Consider the following 23,036-nt stretch of genomic DNA (forward strand, 5'->3'; position numbering starts at 1 on the left):
TACTGACTGACTACACCTCCCATTTCTGGGTTTGAGAAACTGTTAAGCTTTTTATTCAACCAGATTAAACATAATAGCTTTTGTTAACCTCTCTCTCTTACTCCAGGAGGGAAAGCCTAATCTTTTAAGAGCCCAGCAATGCTTCCCTTCCTGATCATAGTCTAGTTCTCTGGCACTCTCTAGTCAGCAGCCAACCAGTGACCCTTCAAACTCAACCTACACAAAGGTCCAAATGAGCATTCTGGGTGGTGCTTCCATCCTAGATTTCTCTGTCCTTGTACCCAACAGTGTATGAATTTTGTCTCACAACATACCCAATTTACAATTGTGCTTAACAATGCCCATCTTACACCACCATCTATCATACATTCTAGGTTATCATAGTCCCTTCTCCACACCAAGAAATAACTTGTATGTTCTGTCTGAGAGAGGATGATCCAGTGAATCACCAATAAAGTACAAGTGTCTGTTCATGCAGGGTGAAGACAAAAACCCTTAGCATTTGTACATGCTTTTGCTGGTGGTGCCTTTCTTTGTCATGGTATACATCACAGAAGTTGAAATGTTTTCGTTTCTGATTTGTTTTGCAAAACATGTATTTAAATTTTATATCAATAAAAGGAAATCAGATTACCACCTCTTTGAAAGGACAGAGGATTTTACCTAACCAAATACATACTACAAATGCCAATCACTACCTTAGAAACAGGTTTTATCTAGCAGCTTTTTAGCTGTTGCTTTTGTAGAGCGGCTTCCTAGTTTGAAATGGATTATTTATAATATGTGGCTTTGTGCTTTTGCCTAGATTTGACTTTTGTGACTGGCTCTCATGTGGGTGAGCTGATAGTCTGGGATGCATTGGATTGGATAAATCAAGTATGCGAGTGCAACACATGGGACCCCTCTTTCCATGCAGTCGCACAACAAGAAATTAAATTATCACAAAACCAACATGAAGTTTCAATTCAGCATTTAACATCTGATGCGGAGGTAAAAAAATTTAAACAAAATAAACCAAACCAAAATAAAAAATGAAGTTTACTTTATAATAGAAAGCAGACTGTTTTAAGTTAACATTTTCAGTTTACTGTAGCAAGCAATAAGTGATGTTTGTTTAAAATTTACTCAGCTATCTTAAGAACTGGGTATTATTATTTATTAATGCAGTCAATAGTATTAATGGTTTTCTCATTGGACTGACAAGGTTACAGTGGTTCCAAATGCTATTTCTAAGTAGTTCAGTACAGAGAGTCAATAGACTCAACCTGAGAACTGGCAGACAGCAACAGTGAACAATTACAATTTAATTTGTTTTCAATTGTCAAAGGCTGATTTAATAAGTGTTTAAAGTTGGTTTTAAAAACCAAACCAGGTAGGTGCCTGTTCCAGTGAAATGAAGTTATTCCAACTGTTTGAAGCAGCAACTCAAAATTTGCCTCTCAGACAGTTCTAGCTGTAGGCACTTTAAAATTAATAAACTAAATTAAACAAAGGGCATATTTACAGTCTGTTCCTGACTGTGAACAGGTCTATACAAGGTAGTAAAAAATGTTCCTGCCTTTGTTCCAAGAGACTTGGCCAATGTAGTTGATTGAGAAGGTCGCAAAGAACTGCAGAGCTTATTATAACATATCAGTGATAACACAAGGGTGTGCGTTCTTTCCAAGAAACTCAGTTCAGGACATGATTATTACCTTGTATGCAATAAAGCATCCTCAAGTTGTTATTGTTAGGGCATGTTTAGTTAAATCAAGTTTTAAGTGAAAGGAGAAAATCCCCCAGATGGGCTTGCAAACTGCTGAAAGGGAAATTGTTCAACAAAAAAACCCTGTTGGCTCTTCCCCTTACTCTCTTCATCTCCTCCCCTCCCTACTGGTTGACAAGGCTCACCTCAGAATAATGACAATATATTTGAATTTCAAAATTAAATTGGGAGGGAGGGGCTGAGATAACCCAATATAAATCCAAATCTAGCATAGTTATTGTGGAAATGAGGAGTACCTTGGCCTGTAGAGAGGAGGAAATGGATTAGAGGAAGGATCAGAGCTAGTCCTCATTGAAGTCAATTGCACAGTTCACATGGCGAGTAAGATTTGGCCTGAAAGAAATAGTCAAAAGGGTTTTTAAATACTTTAAACAAAAGTATTTCCCTGTTATGCAGTCTGATGTTTTGTTTTTAAAATAATTTTCTTTATTTATCTCTGCTTTATTTGGATTGAGTGAGGAAGCATCTCTATATGGGCAACTGTTTCTGGGTATGGGACCCAGAGGGACTATAGTAGTTTGTGAGAATGTTCTGTCTTATGAGGTACAAGAGTGAGAAAGCTGGAGGGGAAACATAAGAGGATCTCAGTACTCATCAGCTGGAAGAGAGGAAGGTAAAACAGGTACAAAATGGCCACTTTAGGTCTAATTGCTTGGTTCTGCCAAATTTACAAGACCAGCTGGGAATGCTGGGAAAAAGTTCCCAGACAGATCTGTCTATTCACAGTACATTTATTGAGAATAATTGTAAAGTGATTCTGCAGAATACTGCCCTATAGCTAATAATGGCTGCCATCCAAGTGGAATACAGTGATTATGCAAACCAGACATCATTACATAATGAGGGGGAACTGTACAGTTATGTTTTAGTAATTGTACAGCATCCCTACACTCTGCTAAGATAATATAACTGCTGTAACAATAGTGCTTCCAGCCTTTGCAATACATGGAAGCTCTGTGGGGCAGGGACCGTCTTTCATTATAGGAGCCCAGCTCACTGGGGCTCATTTTCCTTAATGAGACTTCTTGATGCTACCACAACATAAATAAAGAATAATAGTGATAAAAAATTAGTTGAAATAAACTGGCCCAAACCCCATAGTTCAGGTAAAATGGTATTAAGATACCTCAGAAAATATTGTTTTCCTGCAAACTCATTCAGATACTTTATTGAGGAAAGAAAAGTTTGTCAAATCATTTGTGATAAAGCCAGCAGTGAAATTGCATAAATAATCTCTCTTGTGCAGGACAACTCCAGAGCTGTTGCTAGTGTTTGTAGTTTATACAAATTGGTCCTGTGTACAAGTTCTTCTTGCTCTTTGAGATATTAAACTTACTTATTAGAGTTTCTTCTTTCTACATGTACTTTTAAACTAGAATTGGCCTAGGCAGGTGTGATGGGTTGCTCTACTCACCGCTGGTCGGCGCTGCTCAGAGGTGAAAGTAAGCCGTTACACCCTGGTCCCCTTCGTGACTCAGTCCTCCAGCCAGGTCACTATTGTGGTTTCCCCTTCTGTGGGAGTGGATCAAGGTTCTTGTGCTCTAGCAGTCTCAGGTAGTCTTCTGCTTCACTGCCTCAGTGCCACTTCCATAGCAGCAGGCAGGAGAAGCTGGGAACTACCCTCTACTCCAGGTTCCAGCTCAGGGACCCTCTACACCGTAGCCAAGGTCTGTTCCCTGGACCTTGTTGCCTTTCCCTGAGCCACTTCCAACCCTCCTAGCTTTCCCCCCTCCTCTGGGTTTGCCAGTCTCTTTACTCCCTCCTCCCAAGGAATAATTCTAGGTAACTCATCTCTATAACCCCCCCTCTCCTCCTCCTCCTCCTTTCTCCCTGCAGCCCCCTCTGCTTTCAATTTCCTCTCTTGGACAAAAGCTCCACCTGTCCCTTACAGGTGAGCTTCTCTGTAAGTAGCTGCGTCCCACCTAAAGCTCTCCTCCCCCCCACCCACACAGCCTAATTAGATGATTGGATCCACCTGGCCCAATTCAGCTTTTGCAAGGCAAGTGTGGGGAGTGCATCTCATCACACACCCTCTCCCTCAAGGCTGCAAACCAGGGGTGGGCAAGTATTCTTCTACTCTAAATCATCTACCTGTGCCTGCTGTCGCTGGGCTCTCAGGTCATCCCTTTCTTGTCTTAGGCTGTAGCTTATGGTCAGAGACTTATCTCCTTCTTCCATAGCATCTCTGAGTTTCTCCTGATAGAACTGCAGGTCCTGTGCAGCCTCCACCCAGGCCTGCTCTGTAGTTAACAGCTTCTCTCTCCCCTGGTCCTCCTTGCTCCCAGGCTCTGAGTTCTCACTGTTTTGTGGTTCATCTCAGTGTTAGGCCTCCAGGGAGGACAGTAATTAATGCAGAGGCTCTTTCTTCCCCTCACATTTCTTTACCTGCCTCTTGGGCTTCTCCACTATTCTTATGAGCTCCTTACGGGCCTCTGTCTCTTTTCTCTCTTGCCTCAGTCCCTTTCCCTTTTCTGGGCTCTCTTTCCCCTGTGAGGGTCAATGCCTCTTTATATAGCCCTTTCTCCCACACCAAAAGCAGGTCCTCCTCCAACCCAGTCACTTACTGGATGGTGTTCTCTGGGCCCTCTCCTTAGTCCTTGTCTCCTGGTAAGCCTCTTTGCTTCCCTCCAAATAGGGGCACGCCCTCTTCAGGTGCCCCCTGCTCCCACAGCCATAACACTTTGGGGTTGGGCCTCTGGCCTCCTAGTCCTGGAGCACCTTTCCCATTCGTGGCCCTTAAAACTCCTCCTGCTTCTTTCCTGAGGGATTCTGTACAGCTGCTGCTGTTGACAAGCTACCTGCACCATACAGTCTTGTAAATACACTTGGGTTTCACACAGTCTCTGCTGGTTCTCTAATATCTATCCCCACATAACAGGAACCTATCGCCGTTGCTTCTTATCTACCCACTGTGGGAGCAGAAATTCCGGCATGCACCCTAGTAGAGGACATCTTCCCGCAGCAAAGAAAGTCTCTACTGTGGGCATTTCATTTTTGCCTTCCTTTAGCGGTTCTCTCTCTGTTATGTACCCTTGCTGCAGGGTTCAACCGCATTATAGTGTCTCTCTGCCCCTCACCTGGGGATCTTGTGAGGCACAGTCCATTCCTGATCCCTTGTGTCGGAGGTGACCATCCTGCCCACGTTCTCCATCAATTTGTGATGGGTTTCTCTACTCACCGGTGGACTGTGCTGCCTCCTGGTGGTTCTGGGGATTAACTCAGGTAGGCCAATGCTCCTTCCAGTGGTTATACCCCATCAGTTTCTCCTCTACAACCCCTCTCTTGTTCCAGGAACCGCAGCGTCCTCTGCATGACTGAGCCCTCTGGCCAGGTCGTTATTGTAGTTTCCCCTTCCAGGAGGAGTGCATCAAGGTTCCTGCTCTCCAGCAGTCTCAGGCAGTCTTCTGCTTCACTGTCTCACAGTGCCACGGGCCCAACCTATACTCCAGGTTCTGGCTCAGGGACCCTCTACACAGCAGCCAAGGTCCATTCCCTGCAGTAACTCATCTGTGCAGCTTTCCCTGCAGGACCCGTGTGGGCAGCACACCCTATCACAATCAGTTAACACGTTTTTGAATAAAAATATTCCATAAAAGAAACAGTTGCTGCGCTTTGTGAATTTTTTATATCACTGTAGCCAACTTGGAATTCAGCATACAGAGGAATTCAAATATAATTACAAGTACATTTTTATGCTGTACTAATTTTGTTGCAATGATATGTAAGATCTCTTACCCATTAAGCAATCTTCCTCTCTCATCCAGGAAGTGTCAAAGCTTTCCCAATCGTTTGATATTTTTTATACTGCAGAAGGCAGTGCATTAATGCAGGCTAAAAGAATAGGTTGAGCCCGGTAGCAGTGGCTTTATAATGTCATAGTACCACTGGAAATCTATTACACAAAGTAATAGTTTTATGTCTGTATCTGTATGATGTTCTATTGAATTTTCTTTCCAGTGTGTGTTTGCTGCTGTTGGGAAGGGCATATATGTCTATAACCTTCAAATGAAGCGTGTGATTGCCTGCCAGAGAACTGCTCATGACTCCATTGTATTGCACATTGCAAAACTTCCAAACAGGTACAAGTCATGGTAAATTTTGTAATGCAGTAAAGAAATGCAAGGCTCAGAAAGGTGGCTAGGGACAACCTGCAAAGCTACATTTAACTTCCCAAGGCAGCATAGGGTACCTGATCTTTGGCTTGATCTGCCATAAGAAATAGCATTGTTTTCTGTTTTGAAAATACACCATTATAATTTGATGTGCAATAATAGAATTCAGCATGCTTAGTACACAGCTTCCTTTTGCTTTTTTAAATTCAAATCTAGCAAAATAATTAGTCTACATTATGGAAATATCTTTTCTCATTTGCTTTTAATAAAGCAAAACAAAGCCACATGCCAAACTCATTTAAACATTTCTGTTGCTCAAAACCAGCCTAATTAATTTAATGAACAAATATTGAACAGAAAATAATCACTCCCAGTCTTTGTCATTTAGTGCCAAGTGTCTAGCAGGAGCTTAATATTTACAGATGAGTTACAAATCCATCAAAATAGAGCTAAGACAAGACAGCTGGTTGCTGTAGATATCTCTATCTAATAGCTATGTTGCCGTTCTCCACTATTGTTTTATGGAGATGTCTATCAGAAGGTAAAATAAGGCCCTGATCCTGCAAAAACTTGCACTGTGCTTAACTTTAAGCAGTGAGTAGACTCACTCCATTGGATTACTTGCATGGTTAAAGTTGTTAAGACTACACACATGCATTAGTCTTTGCAGAGCAAAGCTTGCATTTGTTTTTATAAAGCAGTACGTTTTTAAAAGCATTAGATGGGATTGCAAATTTGTATAGTTTTATACTAATTTTCCTGAGTTCACTATAATTTGTCCTTTTGCAAGAGATCTCTCAGCATCATGTTAAATAATAATTCTTAAGAGTTACTGGTAATAAAATTGGGTAGAATCTTGGGGGACTTATTGTACCTGCAGTGAAATTTTATAAGTCGATTTGTGCTAATATGTATCCATGCTGGTTCTATTTCAATATAATTCCTCATTTGGTTGGACAGGCAGTTGATATCATGTTCAGAAGATGGCAGTGTTCGCATTTGGGAGCTACGTGAAAAGCAGCAGCTTCCAGCTGAGCCTATTCCAACAGGTTTGTCTCTAGCTCCAGAGAGAATTGGTTATATAAAATGGTGTTCAACAAACAAATACCCACCCACCTGTGGACCCCAAAGTTGACCATACAAAACTAGAAGCTCCTGAGCATAGCATAAAAAAATGAAACTATGACATGCTTGCAGTAGGGGCAGCTTTCACAGAAAGCTTTTTTTCCTTTATTCTCTCTCCCCCGGAATTTATAAGCAAAGATCTCAAGACTTTCAGTCAGCTGGTATGCATAGCCTCACCTACAAAGTTCCTGCATTGAGCTCTTGCCAGGTAGCCCCCTGTACAGTGAGGAGCCCTGTTGAAGTCACTGGGGTTCCATCTGGTTGCAGAGATCCACCACACAGACTCCCCTTCTAGAATTTGTTCTTCCTTAGGGTCTTTGCTGAAACTGAGTGAGTATATTTAAGCCTGTTTCTCTGTTCATAGAATATTCAGCAGCAGATCACAGCTTCCTCAGAGAGTCATTCTAACTTATTTTTAATTTTTGAAGACTTTTTTTTTACTCTCTGTATTGATTAGAAACAGTTCACTATGAATATTCTATACTCAGTATTCAAAATCTGAGCTGTTGCTCAGTTGTGATGCAATACATGATGTATTATATGATGTAAGATTGTTTATGTTCTCATATAGGAGGTACATAATTTTTATAATCAGGAGCAGGTGAAGATGCCACATGCTACATGGGGCTACATGGTAGGGGGGTAGATGGAGTTGTTCTATTCCAGGGATCAGCAACCTTTGGCACGTGGCCTGCCAGGGAAAGCCCCTGGTGGGCCGGGCCGGTTTGTTTACCTGCCGCATCCACGGTTTTGGCTGATCGTAGCTCCCACTGGCTGCGGGTCGCCGTCCCAGGCCAATGGGGGCTGCAGGAAGGGCAGCCAGCACATCCTTCGGCCCGCGCCGCTTCCTGCAGCCCCCATTGGCCTGGAGCGGCGAACCGAGGCCAGTGGGAGCTGCGATCAGCTGAACCTGCGGACGTGGCAGGTAAACAAACCGGCCCGGCCCGCCAGGGGCTTTCCCTGACGGGCCGTGTGCCTAGGGTGACCAGACAGCAAGTGTGAAAAATCGGGACAGGGGGTGGGGGGTAATAGGAGTCTATATAAGAAAAAGACCCAAAAATCGGGACTGTCCCTATAAAATCGGGACATCTGGTCACCCTACGTGTGCCAAAGGTTGCTGATCCCTGCTCTATTCTTTTCTCTGAGTGATCCCGGAGAGTAACTGTTCATTTGTCGTGTCGTCTCTCTCATACAGGATTCCAATTTGTCACCCTTCTTGTTCAGTGTGTTTGTTGGGCTGATCGAAGGGTTAGTGAGAAAGTATAGGTTGGGTCATCTTCAGTCAGGACTGGCCTTAGACCATATTGCACCCCACACGAGGAGCGTCTTTGGCACCCTCCCCCCTAGGGTTACCATACGTCCGGATTTCCCCGGACATGTCCGGCTTTTCGGTTGTTAAATGGCCGTCCGGGAGGAATTTTTAAATATCTAAAAAAAGTCTGGGTTTTTCGATATTTAAAAATCCCTCCCAGCCGGCCGGCATATGGACCTATGGTAACCCTGCCGGAGCAAGCCTCTGAGTGCCCGTCCCAGGGACTGCAGGGCTCGGAGAAGTTCTTTGCCGAGGAGCCGCTAGGGGTTCTATTGAGCTCGGTGCCACGTTCACAGCTGGGCGCTCCTTGAGCCTGGACCCATCCAGGGCCCCCCGGCCCCAGCCCCGGGTGGCGAGTGCCAAGGCCCTGAGGCGCTGCCCTGCCCGAGCTGCAGCCGCGCCGGGGAGCGTCCGAGGGCTGCAGGCAGCGCTGGAGCTGCCGGGGCTGCCGGAGGATGAGTCAGAGTCGGCCGCGCACCAGCGGGCTGAGCGGGGAGTTGTCCCGGGAGAAGTTTTCCTGGGCACCCAAGTCTGTAACCTCCCTCCGTGCGGTGCCCAAGCCCGTAACCTCCCTCCCTGCAGCGCCGCCAGCACGGGCACCCTCGGGCTCCCAGCTTTCTGCTGGCCAGAGCGGAGCCTGCAGGAAAACTTCTCCCGGGACAACTCCCTGCTCAGCCCGCTGATGTGGGGCTGGCTCCGACTCATGCTCCGGCAGCTCCTGCAGCTCCAGCGCTGCCTGCAGCCCTCGGACGCTCTCCGGCGCGGCTGCAGCTCGGGCAGGGCAGGGCAGCGCGTCAGGGGCGAGCCCTCACAAAGGAGGCTGCCTGGCGAGGGGGGCGGAATGGGGGGTTTCCTCCCCTCCCCTCCGGCTGCCGCATCGCGCCCGCCAAGGCTGCGAGCGGGACAAGGGAGCCTCCCGCAGCCACGGCAGGAGGGAGGGAGATTCCGGGAGTGGTGGACCCTGCAGCTCCTAGGGCCAGGTGCAGCTCCCCAGCTGGAGCGGGAGGGGTTGCACCAGTGACTTTAGGCGGGGTCGGGGTTTCCACTCCCTGGTACCCCACACAAGTCAAGAGCAACTCTCCCCTCCCCCCTTCAGTGAAGCAAGGGCAGGGGGTAAATTTAAAACTGGATCCTGCCACATCTTGTGTGGTGTGGGACCAACCCTCTGCCCCTCCGCTGTCTGGACAGAGAACATGGTGGGGGCAGTTAGGGTGAGGGGTCTCAGGAGGGGGCAGTCAGGGGACAAGGAGCAGGGAGGCTTAGATAGGGGGTGGGGTCCTGGGAGGCAGTTAGGGGCAGGGGTCCCTGGAGGGGGCAGTCAGGGGACAAGGAGCGGGGGGGTGTTGAAGGTTCTGAGGGGGGCGGGAAGTGGGAGGAAGTGGATGGGGGTGGGGCTCCCCCGTCCTCTTTTTTGATTGCTGAAATATGGTAACCCTAATCCCCCCACAATTACACAATAAAACAAGGTTCACAGTGTCACTCCTGGGCTCTCACTTCACTTTGTTCTTATATTTCAATGACGGACTGGTGATGCCCTGCCCTTTATTTTCCCATGAGGGCATGGCTGACAACATTCTAGGAGATTCAAGGAAAATCTAGTTCTCAGAAAGTCTGGAAGGTTCCACACGATTCTACAAAGGTCCAGAACATTTTAGGAAGTTAGTGAAAAATGAATCCACATACGGAATATCTGAAACATTTGACTTCAAACATTCTATTTTCCCTTTTGTCACTAACAACAAAACCCGCACCCCGAGCCCGGCGTCCCCCACACCTGGCACCCCAGCGGTCACCTGGGTTGCTTTCCCCTCAATCCAGCCCTGTCTTCTGTCTATAGATAGATGACACCCAATCTTTTCATTTCTGTCAGTACAGTTACACAATTTACCCAGTGTCTTTTGGAGACTGGGGCATAAATGAGTACTAGCCTACAGAGAATCAGCCTGGATAAGAGAGAGTGCATATAGGATGTGGGGAAAACAGCAGCAGCAAGGCTAGAGATTATGTCCATGTTGTGAATTATGGAGTTACCTGCCCTTTCTTGCTTAAGTTCATAACCTAGGGAAGTTGAATTTGCAGCTGCTTCTGGATATCTGGGAGCAGCAGCAGCTGGTGAGAGCAGTCCTGGAGGAGCAGTTTTTGGTCCTCAAGTCCCTCTGGGTGATAGTTTTCTGTAGGAAGGAGAATATATAGGTGGATAGTGCAGGAACAGAAACTTGAGCTTGTTAGCTATTGACAAACATGGATGTGTTTGTGCACGTCACTGAGGGGAGAGATCAGTGCCTCATTCCTCCCTTTCCGTTCCATTTAAGGACAACCAATGAATTTAGGCAGCACAGAGTAGAGGTAAGCCTCATAGCACTGCACTATACACCTTTGTCTCATGGGTTCATTTGGGCAGCTTCTCTCTGTGCCAAACCTTCTTCACTGTCTCATCCCAGTTACATTCCAAGCGGGTAATTTAACTTGTCTGCCATGACAGGCCTACTAAGGGGGACAGTATCTAAAGTTTCTGTTACCCACTGATTTAAGAAGTGTGTGGTCTTAACTTAATGCAGGTGCAGAAATGTTTTATTACACATCATCTGTTGTCTTTTTTGAGTTAAGTGACTATCCCATAGTCCGCTAAGTAAGTATAGTGTTTAATTAGTCAAATATTAATACAAGCCTTTGCCAAAATGGAAAGAAGGATTTTCTCCTTTATGTGTGTCCCAGGATTTCTCAACATGTGGGGCTTTGGAAGGGCCAACAAACAAGCAAGCCAAACTGCTAAAAAGATGCAAGAAAGCACTACATCATATTCCTTGGAGCTTATTGGTGATTTGATTGGGCATTCATCAGCCGTGCAGGTATGTGGAATTTAGTAAGAGAAACAAAATGTGAATCTTATTTAATGCTGTAATTTTGGTAATGTTTCTTCTTAAACATCTGTAATTTATGACTAGATGGCTCAGGAGATTGGGAATCTGATTGTCACGCTGCAGTTCTGCATGAGGCCTGCGCTTTGGCCTTGTTTGGTTCACAGCAAGTTTCTCAAAAAAGAGAAACCCCAAGAACATCACTCAGATGTCTGAGGCAAAATAATGTCTAGATTTATTGTGCAATGTGAGAGAAGTCAAATCCACTGGTGCAAAATCTAGATAAGAATTAGAACAATTACAGCTCCAAGAGGAGAGCTGTAGAAATAGAAGCCATAGAAAATATCACCTTCTGCATTATCAGGTTTCTTAAGTAACCTTTACTTGAGTCCTCAGAAGATCTCAGAAACTGACGTTGGGAACCTGGATATGCAGGTTCCAGGCTCCAACTCCAACCCAGGGGGCTGTAATACATAAAACCTGTTAAGCAGCCTTCTGTGCTGTAAGATTTATGAAAATCCTTTCTTCATTCATCAACCATAAACATTTACAGAAATGTTTCTTTTGGCTATTGATTGAAAGCAATGTTAAATGTCCCTCATGTATACAGTGTGATGTTTTATATCTGCCTTTTTAAATCAGGTATCACTCCATGCTATCTGCCCAGTAAAATGTTAGTGATTTATTTTAATTTTAAATAGCTGCACCTTCCCGTGTCTTCATGGTTCTGCAGTCTGATGACCACCAACAAGAGTATCTATTTCTTGTTATAGAATTTCAGCATAAGAAAGAAACGTTATGTATCTGGGGAAGAAAGAGTTGGTTGGGGAGGTAGAAAACCTAGTTAAAGGGCCTATTCCATCCCACATCTAATCACCAACACAGATTTAATATAAAACAATTAAAATATATAATTGTCAGCACTAGGGGTGGGGAATTTCCTGCTAGTTGATGGGATGGACCTTTCTATAACCAGAAGAGAGAGTCTGGCAATGGGCGACAGGGGATGGATCACTTGATGATTACCTGTTCTGTTCATTCCCTCAGGGCACCTGGCATTGACCACTGTTGAAAGACAGGATACTGGGCTAGATGGACCTTTGGTCTGACCCAGTATGGCCGTTCTTATGTTCCCTGCTATCTTTACAAACAGGAAAGAAGGTAGAGAATAAGGAAGGGGTAGTCATTGTGTAGAAGACTGTTCTTTTTTGAGTCACTATTACACCATAGTTGAGAAGGTCTAGTGTAACCACACTTAACGGCAATTAATATATTATTAGTCCTTTAATTCTGGAAGTGAGGTTTTTCCTGGCATAACATGCAACTCCAGGAGCTGCTGTCCCACTTGCATCTTTGTAACAACAAAGCCAAGGATAAAATGTATCCTATGCTCTAAACAGTGTTTTCCTATGATTGTATTTGATTTTCATGCAAAAATTCGTATTTGCTTAAAAACTCCAGCCACATCCAATTCACAGCAAGCCACAGCCATTTCCTGCGGAGAGTGCATGTGAATCAATCACTGAAATACCCCATGCCATTATGCAACTGTTTGTTCTTCAATAGACTTTATCCAGATTGCTGGATCTGTTTGCTGCAGCATTTTGCATGGGGGAAATTTTTAACTCCAAGCAGACTGGAGCTGTTTAAGATAGAAAACTAGCCTGCATGATGAAAGTTGCCAGTGGAACATGATATCCAAAGCTGTGGGTTTGACGTATTTCTACTTGGGAGAGTCCCCATTGTTGGTAACTTTGCTATGGCTGTTCCTGGAGGAGGCAGGCTGTGACAGACTCCTTTGGCTGAATGCTTCTGCAGGACAGAATCTTCCTAATCAGCTGAGGAATCAGGATATTCCAACTGTGAGATAGTTGTGCCTCATGACATGTTCCTCTGACTGCTGAACTGAATTGTTTTCATATTATGACAGTTTGACATCTGCTGCTTTGCCATTCCTGGTTCCTTTTACTGTTTGTTGCTTCTTGACTGTTGGCAGATTGTTGATAGTCCATGAAGAGAAGTCTTGAGGGGCTTCCCTTTCTTCACACTGTATACTTGCCAGTAGCACCATTTGTCAGCCCTAATTATCTTGTAAACTCCCTTTCTGCCATTCTTTAGCATTTCTGGCTGGGCCACTTTCCTGTGTCAGTCTGTGTTTGCCTTGGCTAGGCACACTTTGCTGCCTGAAGAAGTTGCCATCTTCTCACTTATTGTATGACCGCTAGTGGTGTGTAGGTCCCCCAGCCCACTGAGATAGGCCCTGATGTGATGCGGGAGACAGTGTTGCCCAGTGGTTAGAGCACTGTCCAGCGACCTAGGTTCTTTTCCTGGTTCTGCCACTGGCCTGCTGGGTGATCTTGGGCAAGTCACTTCATTGCTGGGCCTCAGTTTCCCTATCTGTAAAATGGGGATGACCTTTGTTAAAATGCTTTGAAATTTACTGATGAAAAATGCTCTACAAGAACCAGAGATTATTATTGTGACACAGCTTGTTTTTTCTGCTATCTCTGCCTCACATTTTAGTATCAAAGAGTTTACATATGATATGGAAAACTTTGTATGAAATCTCACATATGTGGAAAACATTATTCTGCATTTAAACAGAAATATTGTGGGATCCCCGATGATCCGTCTCACACAAAGCTGAAAATAAGCAACTTGCCTAAATCTACATGTGCAGCATGATCATGTTAATGGTTTTCATTGCAGATGTTCCTGTACTTTAGTGAACTTGGCCTGGTGACATGCTCTGCTGACCACCTTATTATTTTGTGGAAAGATGGAGAAAGAGAGTCTAGACTGCGCAGTTTAACATTATTTCAGAAATTAGAGCAAAATGATGATTTGCAGCTTAGGTTCTAACTTGGTTGAATGAGAGGTAGATGTGCCTGAGCTGTGTGTATGTTAGGTATGTGTGTAAAGGAAATTTTGCTTTAATTTGAAAAGTTTAAATATTGAAAATAACGTGTATCGTTACCCTTCCCTTTTAAATGCCATACAATAAAGGTGATGTCTTTTCCCTTTCTTTGAATTATTAGTTGCTATTACTCTAGACAACCAAAAGAGAATGTTGCATGTTTGAAACAGTGGCCTGCTGCTTCAGCAGAAGGGCCATGTTTGTTCTTTAAGCCATTGAAAGTAATTGTATTAATTATAATTGATTGTTAGCATCCATAATTTTCTTTTAAAGAAACATGGATGGAGATCAGCATGATAGAGGCTAAAATTCTTGGTTGAATCATAACTGAAGCAGTTTGTTGTTGGGATTTTCACTTTCTCACAGAGCCAACCTCACTGCAGGCCTAAGGAAGAATAATTAGAGGTTTCATTTATATAATCCCTTATTTAAAGGCAGAAGTAGATGGCTTTCCTGACGGGTGGTCTGGGTTTAAATGTGTGCAGAAATTGATAAACACAAATGCTGTGAGGTAGGATGATTTTTAGTAGTTTAAGTTTTTATAATGTGCACAAAAGTAGGGGATGAGAAGAAATGGCCAGTGACTGTTTTTCTTTTTTGCCAACTGAGTAGTACAAGGATGCTGGTAGCTCACAGTAGTTGTGACCTTAGTGGGGATTAAGGCACCTGAGATGGCTTATGTAACATGTGTGTGTTTAATTTGAAGTATAGTTACAAGTTAGATTAGTCTTTTCATCATTTCTTCATCTCAGGTCATTTGACTTGAATAAAAACACTGGCAATCCCTCTGGGCTCTTTAGAATGTGAGAACCTCCATATTCAACTGAGACCGGAAATGGCTTGTTCAGCAGTAGAGAAATCTGGGGGAGTTTTTTTTAGTTGGTTTTAAATCCATTTACACTGAGAGTGCCCTTGAGTAGAAGTAAGCACAGAAGAAAACCCAGCAGCTTTAAAAACAGGTCTTTAAGGCATGGTGGTCATGCATCTTTCAGCAGTAACAGAGCCATAGCTTTTCGATTATCATCTCTTCTTTTTGAATCAGGGGCAGCTATTTTCAGAGCATGATAGCCAAGAGAGAGGTTTAAAGTTTGTAATTCTGGATTTAGCTGAGTTGAGGCTGCAGTAAGTGCAATTAAAACATAAGGGCCAAGCCACTTGTTCCTAGGGTAAAACCAGCAGGGGGAAGCTCTGACAGAAGAAATAAAAAACCAACAAGGGTGAGTGACAAGTTTTGTCGACATAAGTGGTAGCATAGACACGGCCTAAAACTTTTATTGCACAAGGTCATAATTCCACTACTAGTTACCTTGCCTAACCCCAATTTTTGTTTATTCACGTGTTGGGAAAAGAGTGTAGAGTTTTACAACTAATATTGACTGCAGATTAAAGTTTCAGATGAACAGAACTGTAGTTGAGCTTTATTTCTTCAACAGTTAACATTTCCTACAGTAGTGTAAGAGTTTGAAATTGGTATAAAATTTGACAATAGGAAGTTGAAGTAAATCTTTATACAGAACATTTGTAGTCAGAAAACTGATATTGTATTTAACAAACTGAGTTCAAGTGACACACTTTGAAGTTTCATGGGAGATCTTCCCCCTTTCCAACAGAAACTACAACAAGAGTCAAGTCGTTTAGCATATAATTGGTTCAAGATATAACCATTACCAGAACACTTGCTCGTAAATGAAAGAATGAGAAGAACAAACATTTTACAGTATAAAACCTAGAAGTCAACTTATTTGAATAAAAATCCATTGGAAAAAAATGTAATCAGAGCTAAAACTTTGTGTAGTCGTACATCATGGGGATAATGACTATAGACCGTTCACCAAAAACACCATTCTTCAAATATACACAATGCAGCATTATAATACACAGCAAACTGCCTCAGCTATGACAAAAGTAAGGTTCTATTACAATTCTAACAAAAATATAGCTTATATACATTTCTCTGCATGGAAATTGTATGATGTTTCCATTTGTTTACATAACTTGGTACAAAACATAGAAAAAATGTTGGCACATTATGTAAGCTTCCTGCAGTAAACTACAATCATTATCATTTTTCCTCCATAGCAGTAGGTCTGTTTTCTTTTTACCTGGTTTACTACTTGACACAGCACAAAACAGAGGTATAGAGCTTGTCCAAAGTCCTTTATTTTCTATGAGCAATGCGCTTACCTCTTTATATAAAGTCACAGCTTGCAACTCTTAACTGCAGCTTGGAGTGCACAGTGTTAAAAATCAGTAATTGTTGTTAGCTGTTTTGCTAGTATTAAACAAAGTCTAAAATCTGAACTCAGGGTTTGCACAAAGTAGTGATTAAAATGAGATGTATAAAAATATGCATTTGTGCTTTGGAAGCGTTACCATAAATTTCATATTTTAAAACTAATGAAAATACTATGTTCAGTTTCTAACTTATTTACATCTTTTGAAATACTTTTTACATCATCTAATAAAACAGCATATTCTGTTAGAGGGGGGGAAAAGCACAAGTTATAATGCTGTTATAATTTATAACCTGAAAACTCTTAAAAAGCTACAGGTCCATACTCATATTATATATATATCTATATATATATCACAACATATGGCCTTGTGTCCATAAAATTTAGATTTAATAAAATCTTAGTGACCATGTGTACAAACAACATTTTATTAAAAAGTTTGTTGATCAATCCCACACTGTATTGGCTTATATGTAAAATATGACAAAATGTCTCCTGGTAACCTCTGTATGATGTCAGAGAAAAGAGTGAATCGCACCAATTATATGAACCATGATAAATCCCCTCTATATAACAAATGTAATTAAATTAGACTGATTTAATTATAACAATCAAGAGTTTATATGGGAAAGGAGAGAAACAGGTTGATCTGTGCAATATGACAGAGGTAAAATTATATTCTATGTTTGATTAATAACAAACGGTTACAGTTTGTAGGCAGTCTAGACCAGTGTTCCTCTCTAAAAACAGTAGGTTTTGAAACTATTTATGAAGCCTCACTTTTTCTACTCTAGAGCTTCTCTTTAGAAATAAAGTTCTTTAAAAGTTTTACTTACGGTAAGGGGGGCAAATTTATGCCAAATTGTGGTGGTTTTTACTCTATTTTGTGTTTGATTAACCTGTTTGCATTTCACAGGTGAATAGATTACACTTTTGTATGAGAGCCATTTGTACATAGTATATTTTAGTCACTAAATAAAATTGCACCAGTTACAAGATTTAACAAATGCACTAAAACAAACTTTACAAATTAGCTTTAGAAATACCTGTTCTGCCACGAAAGGATAGTTCTAAAGACCATTTATTTATCTCCAGTTACATACCTTGATGAAAAACATTTTTGTAGAATTTAGAGCATTTTAAAAGTGAGGAGTAAAATATTTTCTCCTTCTTGCAGAGTTTGTAAGTTCATATTAAAGGAGACACAATGCCTCTTGTATCTAATTTAGTAAATGATTCACAGTGTGACTGGTAGATCAAGAGGTTTTCTTCTCTTTGCTTCAGTTGTTGTTCTCCGCTGGAAGCCTGAGACTCTTGCATTTTAACTCATCTAATGTTTTCCAGTGTTTGTAGTTAACAGCCAAGTGTTGCATCAAAACAGGTAGATGTGCAAATGCTGCAATGGACAGAAGGAACAATAGCATAGCTCAGCTTTGTACAGCAGTGTTCAGAAGGATCGCACCAGCCTTACTTGGCCTAATGTTTACACTATTATAATCTGGCAGGTGATTTGAGTGTAACCTTGCCATCCTTTTACTTGTTGCACTACTATTAAGTAGTGTTATTAGGGGCAAGATTCTATGCTGTTTTCACAACAACAGCAGCACGACTGGGCTGATTTATCAACAATTCTGGTACATGAACAGGAAGAGCTATCTTAATTTTCATTGGCCGAGAAGAAATATTCTGCTAAAGGAAAAAAAGTTGGTTTAAAAAAAAAAAAAAAAAACTATTCATCTTAAATCATTAAACAAGGTGAATAAAATGTTTTATTTTTAAAAGTACTTGATTCTCTGAAATTATCGACAATAAAGTTCAATTTCAGTATAAATCATGCAATTTACACAACTAATATTTAGATCCTCCTGCATACTCAGGATTGACACAGTTACTGAAATGGAAAACAGTAGAAGGAACAGGGCTTGAGGTAATTCATGAGAGAATAATATCGAGTTTGTAACAGGGATTTGCTCTTCAACAGAGAAGGAAGAAAATGTAGAACTTCTTACCATCCCAGGCATCAAACATGTCTGTTATAAAATAATCGATGAAGGATATCTGAGACTTGGGGATGCTACAGGTCTTTCGATCAAATACTGGCATTACAACTGGTAGACCCTGTCTTTTCTCTTCATCTGTCTGTAGAAAACAAAGCTAATATTAGCCTTTAAAGCTTTGCCTTTGCCGTCCTAGGGTGAAGACAAGCGGAGGATTAGGTGAATTTGTAAGTAGACCAAAACAATAAGTGGTTCTTTAGCCAATCACCAGAACACACAAATTGCTAACTAGTAGTTTAATGTGACTGATTCCTTGCGGGTGGGGGGAGGAATTGCCATGTCCTTGGTTAAAATGGATTAAAATCTACTAGTTCAAGGATCATGTTTATTTTTTGGTAGGGGGAAAAAACAAAACAAAACAAATCTACTTATAATAAAGTTACTAACCCTGCCACTTTCATCGTGTGGACCCGCTGTCATTGCTGTATTGACCTAGCCACCATGCCCTATTCCATAGTCCTAGCTAGAGACCCACTACAGAGCTCTGTCCATGGTGCACAGAAGAGATACGAATAGGAAAATCTTTTCCCTCTTCTCTTTTGCCCTTTTCCTTAAGTGTAATTATACTTAATAGTATTTATTTTTATAAATTATAAAAATAAGACAAATCAGACAAGTACCTAGAGCTAGAGTCAGCTGCTACCTCAATGATAGTAAATACTAATTAAATTGTAACATCTTTATTTCATGGTACTTTTTTTTATAATATTTTAAATCAACACAAGTCCATGTTAAGAGTTAGGGTTAGAAAGTATCCAGAAGCTTCACTCAGTGGAAGCAGAACGCCAAAACATTCTGAGAACTGTCACTATGGTTTCCATTAATAACCGTGCCATATCTCCCATTTGGATTTTGACAGCTGAAATGTATCAACCATCTGTCTCCCGTGCAGCTCTTAGTTTCCTAGAGCACACTATTTGGGAAATCACACATGGTAAATAATATTTTGCATTGCTACAGCGGTCATTTAAGTGCTTTACGCTAAAGCCAACACTGAGATTGGGATGAGAGATCACTTCTCTCACCACTGAAATGTTGCCACTAGTGGAGTGGAACCCAACAGCTTTTTAATAGTCCACAGTTCTTTGGAGGAGGAACTGAAGAGTATTTCATTTTTAGGAAACTGCAGGAAATGTCTGGAGGAGGCATAATGGCATTGAAAGTTAGGAAGGAAAGCAGGGCTCATGTCCCTATTCTTATGAAGGTTACCATGGAAACTTTAGTGATCACATGTGGTTGGTCTTGCATCATATCTGAAAAATAACACCTCCAATCACATAGTACTGCATAACCCCATGCTGAGATATTAGTTCAAGTATGATAGAGGGAAAAGTATCCTCTACTGAACACCAAGATGTCTCTGCAGACACAGAATTCAACTCTACTACCTTCATCTGGGAGAGCGGTTGGACTGTGGAAACAGGATTGGTGATTGTAACATGATGAGTAATTATCTCTTGGACTGGGTGGACTGAGACGGTAACAGAAAGTAGAACAACTGAAGTATAAAAGTGCATTGCAAACCTAATACTAAACTCAGACTGGCGCTACAAGCAGGTCATAAATAAGGCTACGTTTAGTCACGGGTATTTTTAGTAAAAAAGTCATGGAGAGGTCACGGGCAATAAACAAAAATTCATGGCCCATGTCCTGTCCATGACTTTTACTAAAAATACCCATGACTAAGACGGGGGGAGGGGAAGCGAGGGAGAGACTCAGGAGGTGCCACAGGTGCTGGGGAGGGGGTGCAGCCCAGGGAAGTGCTGCGGGTGCTGGGGAAGGAGGTGCAGGTGCTCGGGGGCGAGTTGCGGCCCGGGGGGGGTGCGTGGGTGCTGGGAGGGGGTTGGTGGGGCTGGGGCAGACTCCTTACCCAGCTACTGGGAAGCAGCAGCCCCAGCTCCCTAGCTCCACATGCTGCCCCAAGCCCCAGTTCCGCAGCTCCCATTGACTGGGAACTGCAGCCAATGGAAGCTGTGGGGGCAGTGCCTGGCTGCTGGCAGAGGCTGCATGTGGCGCTAGGGGAGCTGAGGGAGAGGAGCTGCCACCAGGTGAATAGCAGCCCCAAGCCCTGAGCCACCTCCCCCAAAATTCTTGCTGCTGGGGGCTGGGGGTCCCCCCCCCCCCCAAGACTGCCCAGTAGCAGCCAGTGCGACTGACCTGGGGGCTGCCTGAGCTCCGCAGGCGGCTCCTGGGCCAGCCACATGGGGCTACTGCAGAAGTCACAGAATCCGTGACTTCCGTGACAAACACGGAGCCTTAGTCATGAATAGTTGAAGGTTTAGATGTGGGCATGCGTTTCTCGTATGAAACAGCGAGATCCTAGTAGTGGAAGAAAAGTAGATTAAAAACATTTCTATTTTGAATCTATAGGAATATTAGATGGACTCTGAAGTGACTAGCACAGAGTGGATGGTATGTGTGCACTCATGTGTGAGCTAATAAGATGTATTCAAATAATAATAAAAAAAAAAAAGGACATACCTGTGCAAAATATTCCTCTGAAATCCTCCCAGCCCATTCAATACACAGTTCTAAAGGGCGACAAGGATTTGCTACATCTGCACATTTTATCATCATGCGCTTGACCAGTGTCTGGTTCTCTGGAAAATTCTTTACGTTGGGTGCACATTCACAGTCACTGCCCTCACTCTGTAACAGAGGGAGTCCGTCACAGTTTGGTGGCAACATCAGTACTAACAACAAGTATAAACACATCATCGTTTCACTCCTCTCTGAAACACTTCTAATAAATGCGCACCGTCTCCAATTAGATACATGGTACTCTAGATTCTGAAGAACGGCCATACTGGGTCAGACCAATTGTCTATCTAGCCCAGTATCCTGTCTTCTGATAGTGGCCAAAGCCAGATGCTTCAGAGGGAGTTAAAAGAACAGGGCAATTTATCCCATGATCCATCCCCTGTCATCCAGTCCCAGCTTCCAACTGTCAGAGGTGTAGGGACACCCAGTGCATGGGGTTGCATCCCTGAGCATCTTGGCTAATAGCCATTCATGGACTTATACTCCATGAACTTATCTAATTCTTTTTTGAACCCAGATATACTTTTGGCCTTCACAACATCCCTGCAAACAAGATCCACAGGTTGACTGTGTGTTGAAATACTTCCTTATGTTTGTTTTAAACCTGCTGCCTATTAATTTCATTGGGTGGTCCTTGGTTCTTGTGTTATGTGAAGGGGTAAATAACACTTCCTTAGTCACTGTCTCCAAACCAGTCATGATTTTATAGACCTCTATCATATCCCCGCTCAAGAGTCTTTTCCAAGCTGAACAGTCCCAGTCTTTTTAATCTCTCTTCATATGGAAGCTGTTCCATACCCCTAATCATTTTTGTTGCCCTTCTCTGTACTTTTTACAATTCTAATGGTCTTTTTTGAGATGAGGTGACCAGAACTGCATGCAATATTCACTGTGTGGGTGTACCATGGATTTATAGTGTGGCATTATGATATTTTCTGCCTTATTACCTATCCTTCAAGATGTTTTCGGAGGACTAGCCACAATGACTCCAAGATCTCTTTCTTGAGTGGTAATAGCTAATTTAGGCCCATCATTTTGTACATATAGTTGGGAGTAAAGGTGCATTACTTTGCATTTATTAACATTGAATGTTATCTGCCATTTTCTTTGCCCAGTCACCCAGTTTTGTGAGATCCCCTTGTAAATCTTCACAGTCTGCTTTGGACTTAACTATTTTGAGTAATTTTGTATCATCTGCAGACTTTGATATCTCACTGTTTACCCCCTTTTCCAGATAATTTCCGAGTATAGTCCCAGTACAGATCCTTGGGGAACCCTGCTATTTACCTCTCTCCACTGTGAAAACCAACCATTTATTCCTACCCTTTGTTTCCGGTCTTTTAACCAGTAACTGATCCATGAGAGGACCTTCCCTCTTGTCGCATGACTGCTTATTTTGCTTAAGAGCCTTTGGTGAGGCTTTCTGAAAGTCCAAATACACTATCCATTGGATCACCCTTGTCCACGGTTGTTAACCTCCTCAAAGAATTCTAACAGACGGGTGGGGTATGATTTCACTTTATAAAAGCTATACTGACTTTTCGCCAACATATCATGTTACTCCGTGTGTATGATAATTCTGTCCTTTATTATAGTTTCAGCCAATTGTCCTGGTACTGAAGTTAGGCTTATTGGCCTGTAATTGCCAGGATCGCCTCTGGTGACTTAAAAAAAACCAAAACCTCAGCATCACATTAGCTATCTGCCAGTCATCTGGTACAGAGGCTGATTTAAGTGATAGATAACATACATAGTTAAGGCTATGATTTAATCATGGAGCCCACAGAAGTCATGGAATCCATGACTTCCAGAGACCTCTGAGACTTCAGCCTGCAGTGACTGGGAGCTGTGGGGTCCCCCTCTGCCTGGCTCCCAGCCATTGGGGGGCATTGGGGCCTTGCAGCTCTGAGCCACAGGGGGACCCTGGAGCTCTGAGCCCCAACAGGTGGTGTGGGCCCGCAGCGCTCCATTTTATCATGGATATTTTTAGTAAAAGTCAAGGACAGGTCACGGGCTTGCCCTGCTCCACCCACCTGGCACTCCTGCTGGGGAGTGAGGGAATCCCTGGGCGTGGGGAGTGGGGGGAGGAGGAGGGAGGGCGGGAAGAGGTGGAGC

General features: G+C 42.9%; 2 protein-coding genes across 2 annotated transcripts in view; one reads left to right on the forward strand and one right to left on the reverse strand.

Annotated features, from left to right (window-relative positions):
* Positions 1-14,184, forward strand: part of WDR41 (WD repeat domain 41) — a 39,856-nt gene extending 25,672 nt beyond the window's left edge. The window contains exons 9-13 of the mRNA XM_065406540.1: positions 806-990; positions 5,723-5,844; positions 6,838-6,926; positions 11,030-11,163; positions 13,882-14,184. Coding sequence (XP_065262612.1) covers positions 806-990; positions 5,723-5,844; positions 6,838-6,926; positions 11,030-11,163; positions 13,882-14,034 — 683 coding nt within the window. The 3' untranslated portion in view covers positions 14,035-14,184. The remainder of the gene's footprint in view (positions 1-805; positions 991-5,722; positions 5,845-6,837; positions 6,927-11,029; positions 11,164-13,881) is intronic.
* Positions 14,185-17,603: 3,419 nt separating this feature from the next.
* The window catches only part of PDE8B (phosphodiesterase 8B), a 143,857-nt gene continuing 138,424 nt past the window's right edge, over positions 17,604-23,036 (reverse strand). Inside the window, exons 20-22 of the mRNA XM_065406099.1 lie at positions 20,862-21,029; positions 18,333-18,462; positions 17,604-17,719 (exon numbers count right to left, since the gene is read on the reverse strand). Of these exons, the coding sequence (XP_065262171.1) occupies positions 17,604-17,719; positions 18,333-18,462; positions 20,862-21,029 (414 nt within the window). The remainder of the gene's footprint in view (positions 17,720-18,332; positions 18,463-20,861; positions 21,030-23,036) is intronic.

The sequence above is a fragment of the Emys orbicularis genome, chromosome 6, assembly GCF_028017835.1.
Source record: "Emys orbicularis isolate rEmyOrb1 chromosome 6, rEmyOrb1.hap1, whole genome shotgun sequence".
Lineage (NCBI taxonomy): Eukaryota > Metazoa > Chordata > Testudines > Emydidae > Emys > Emys orbicularis.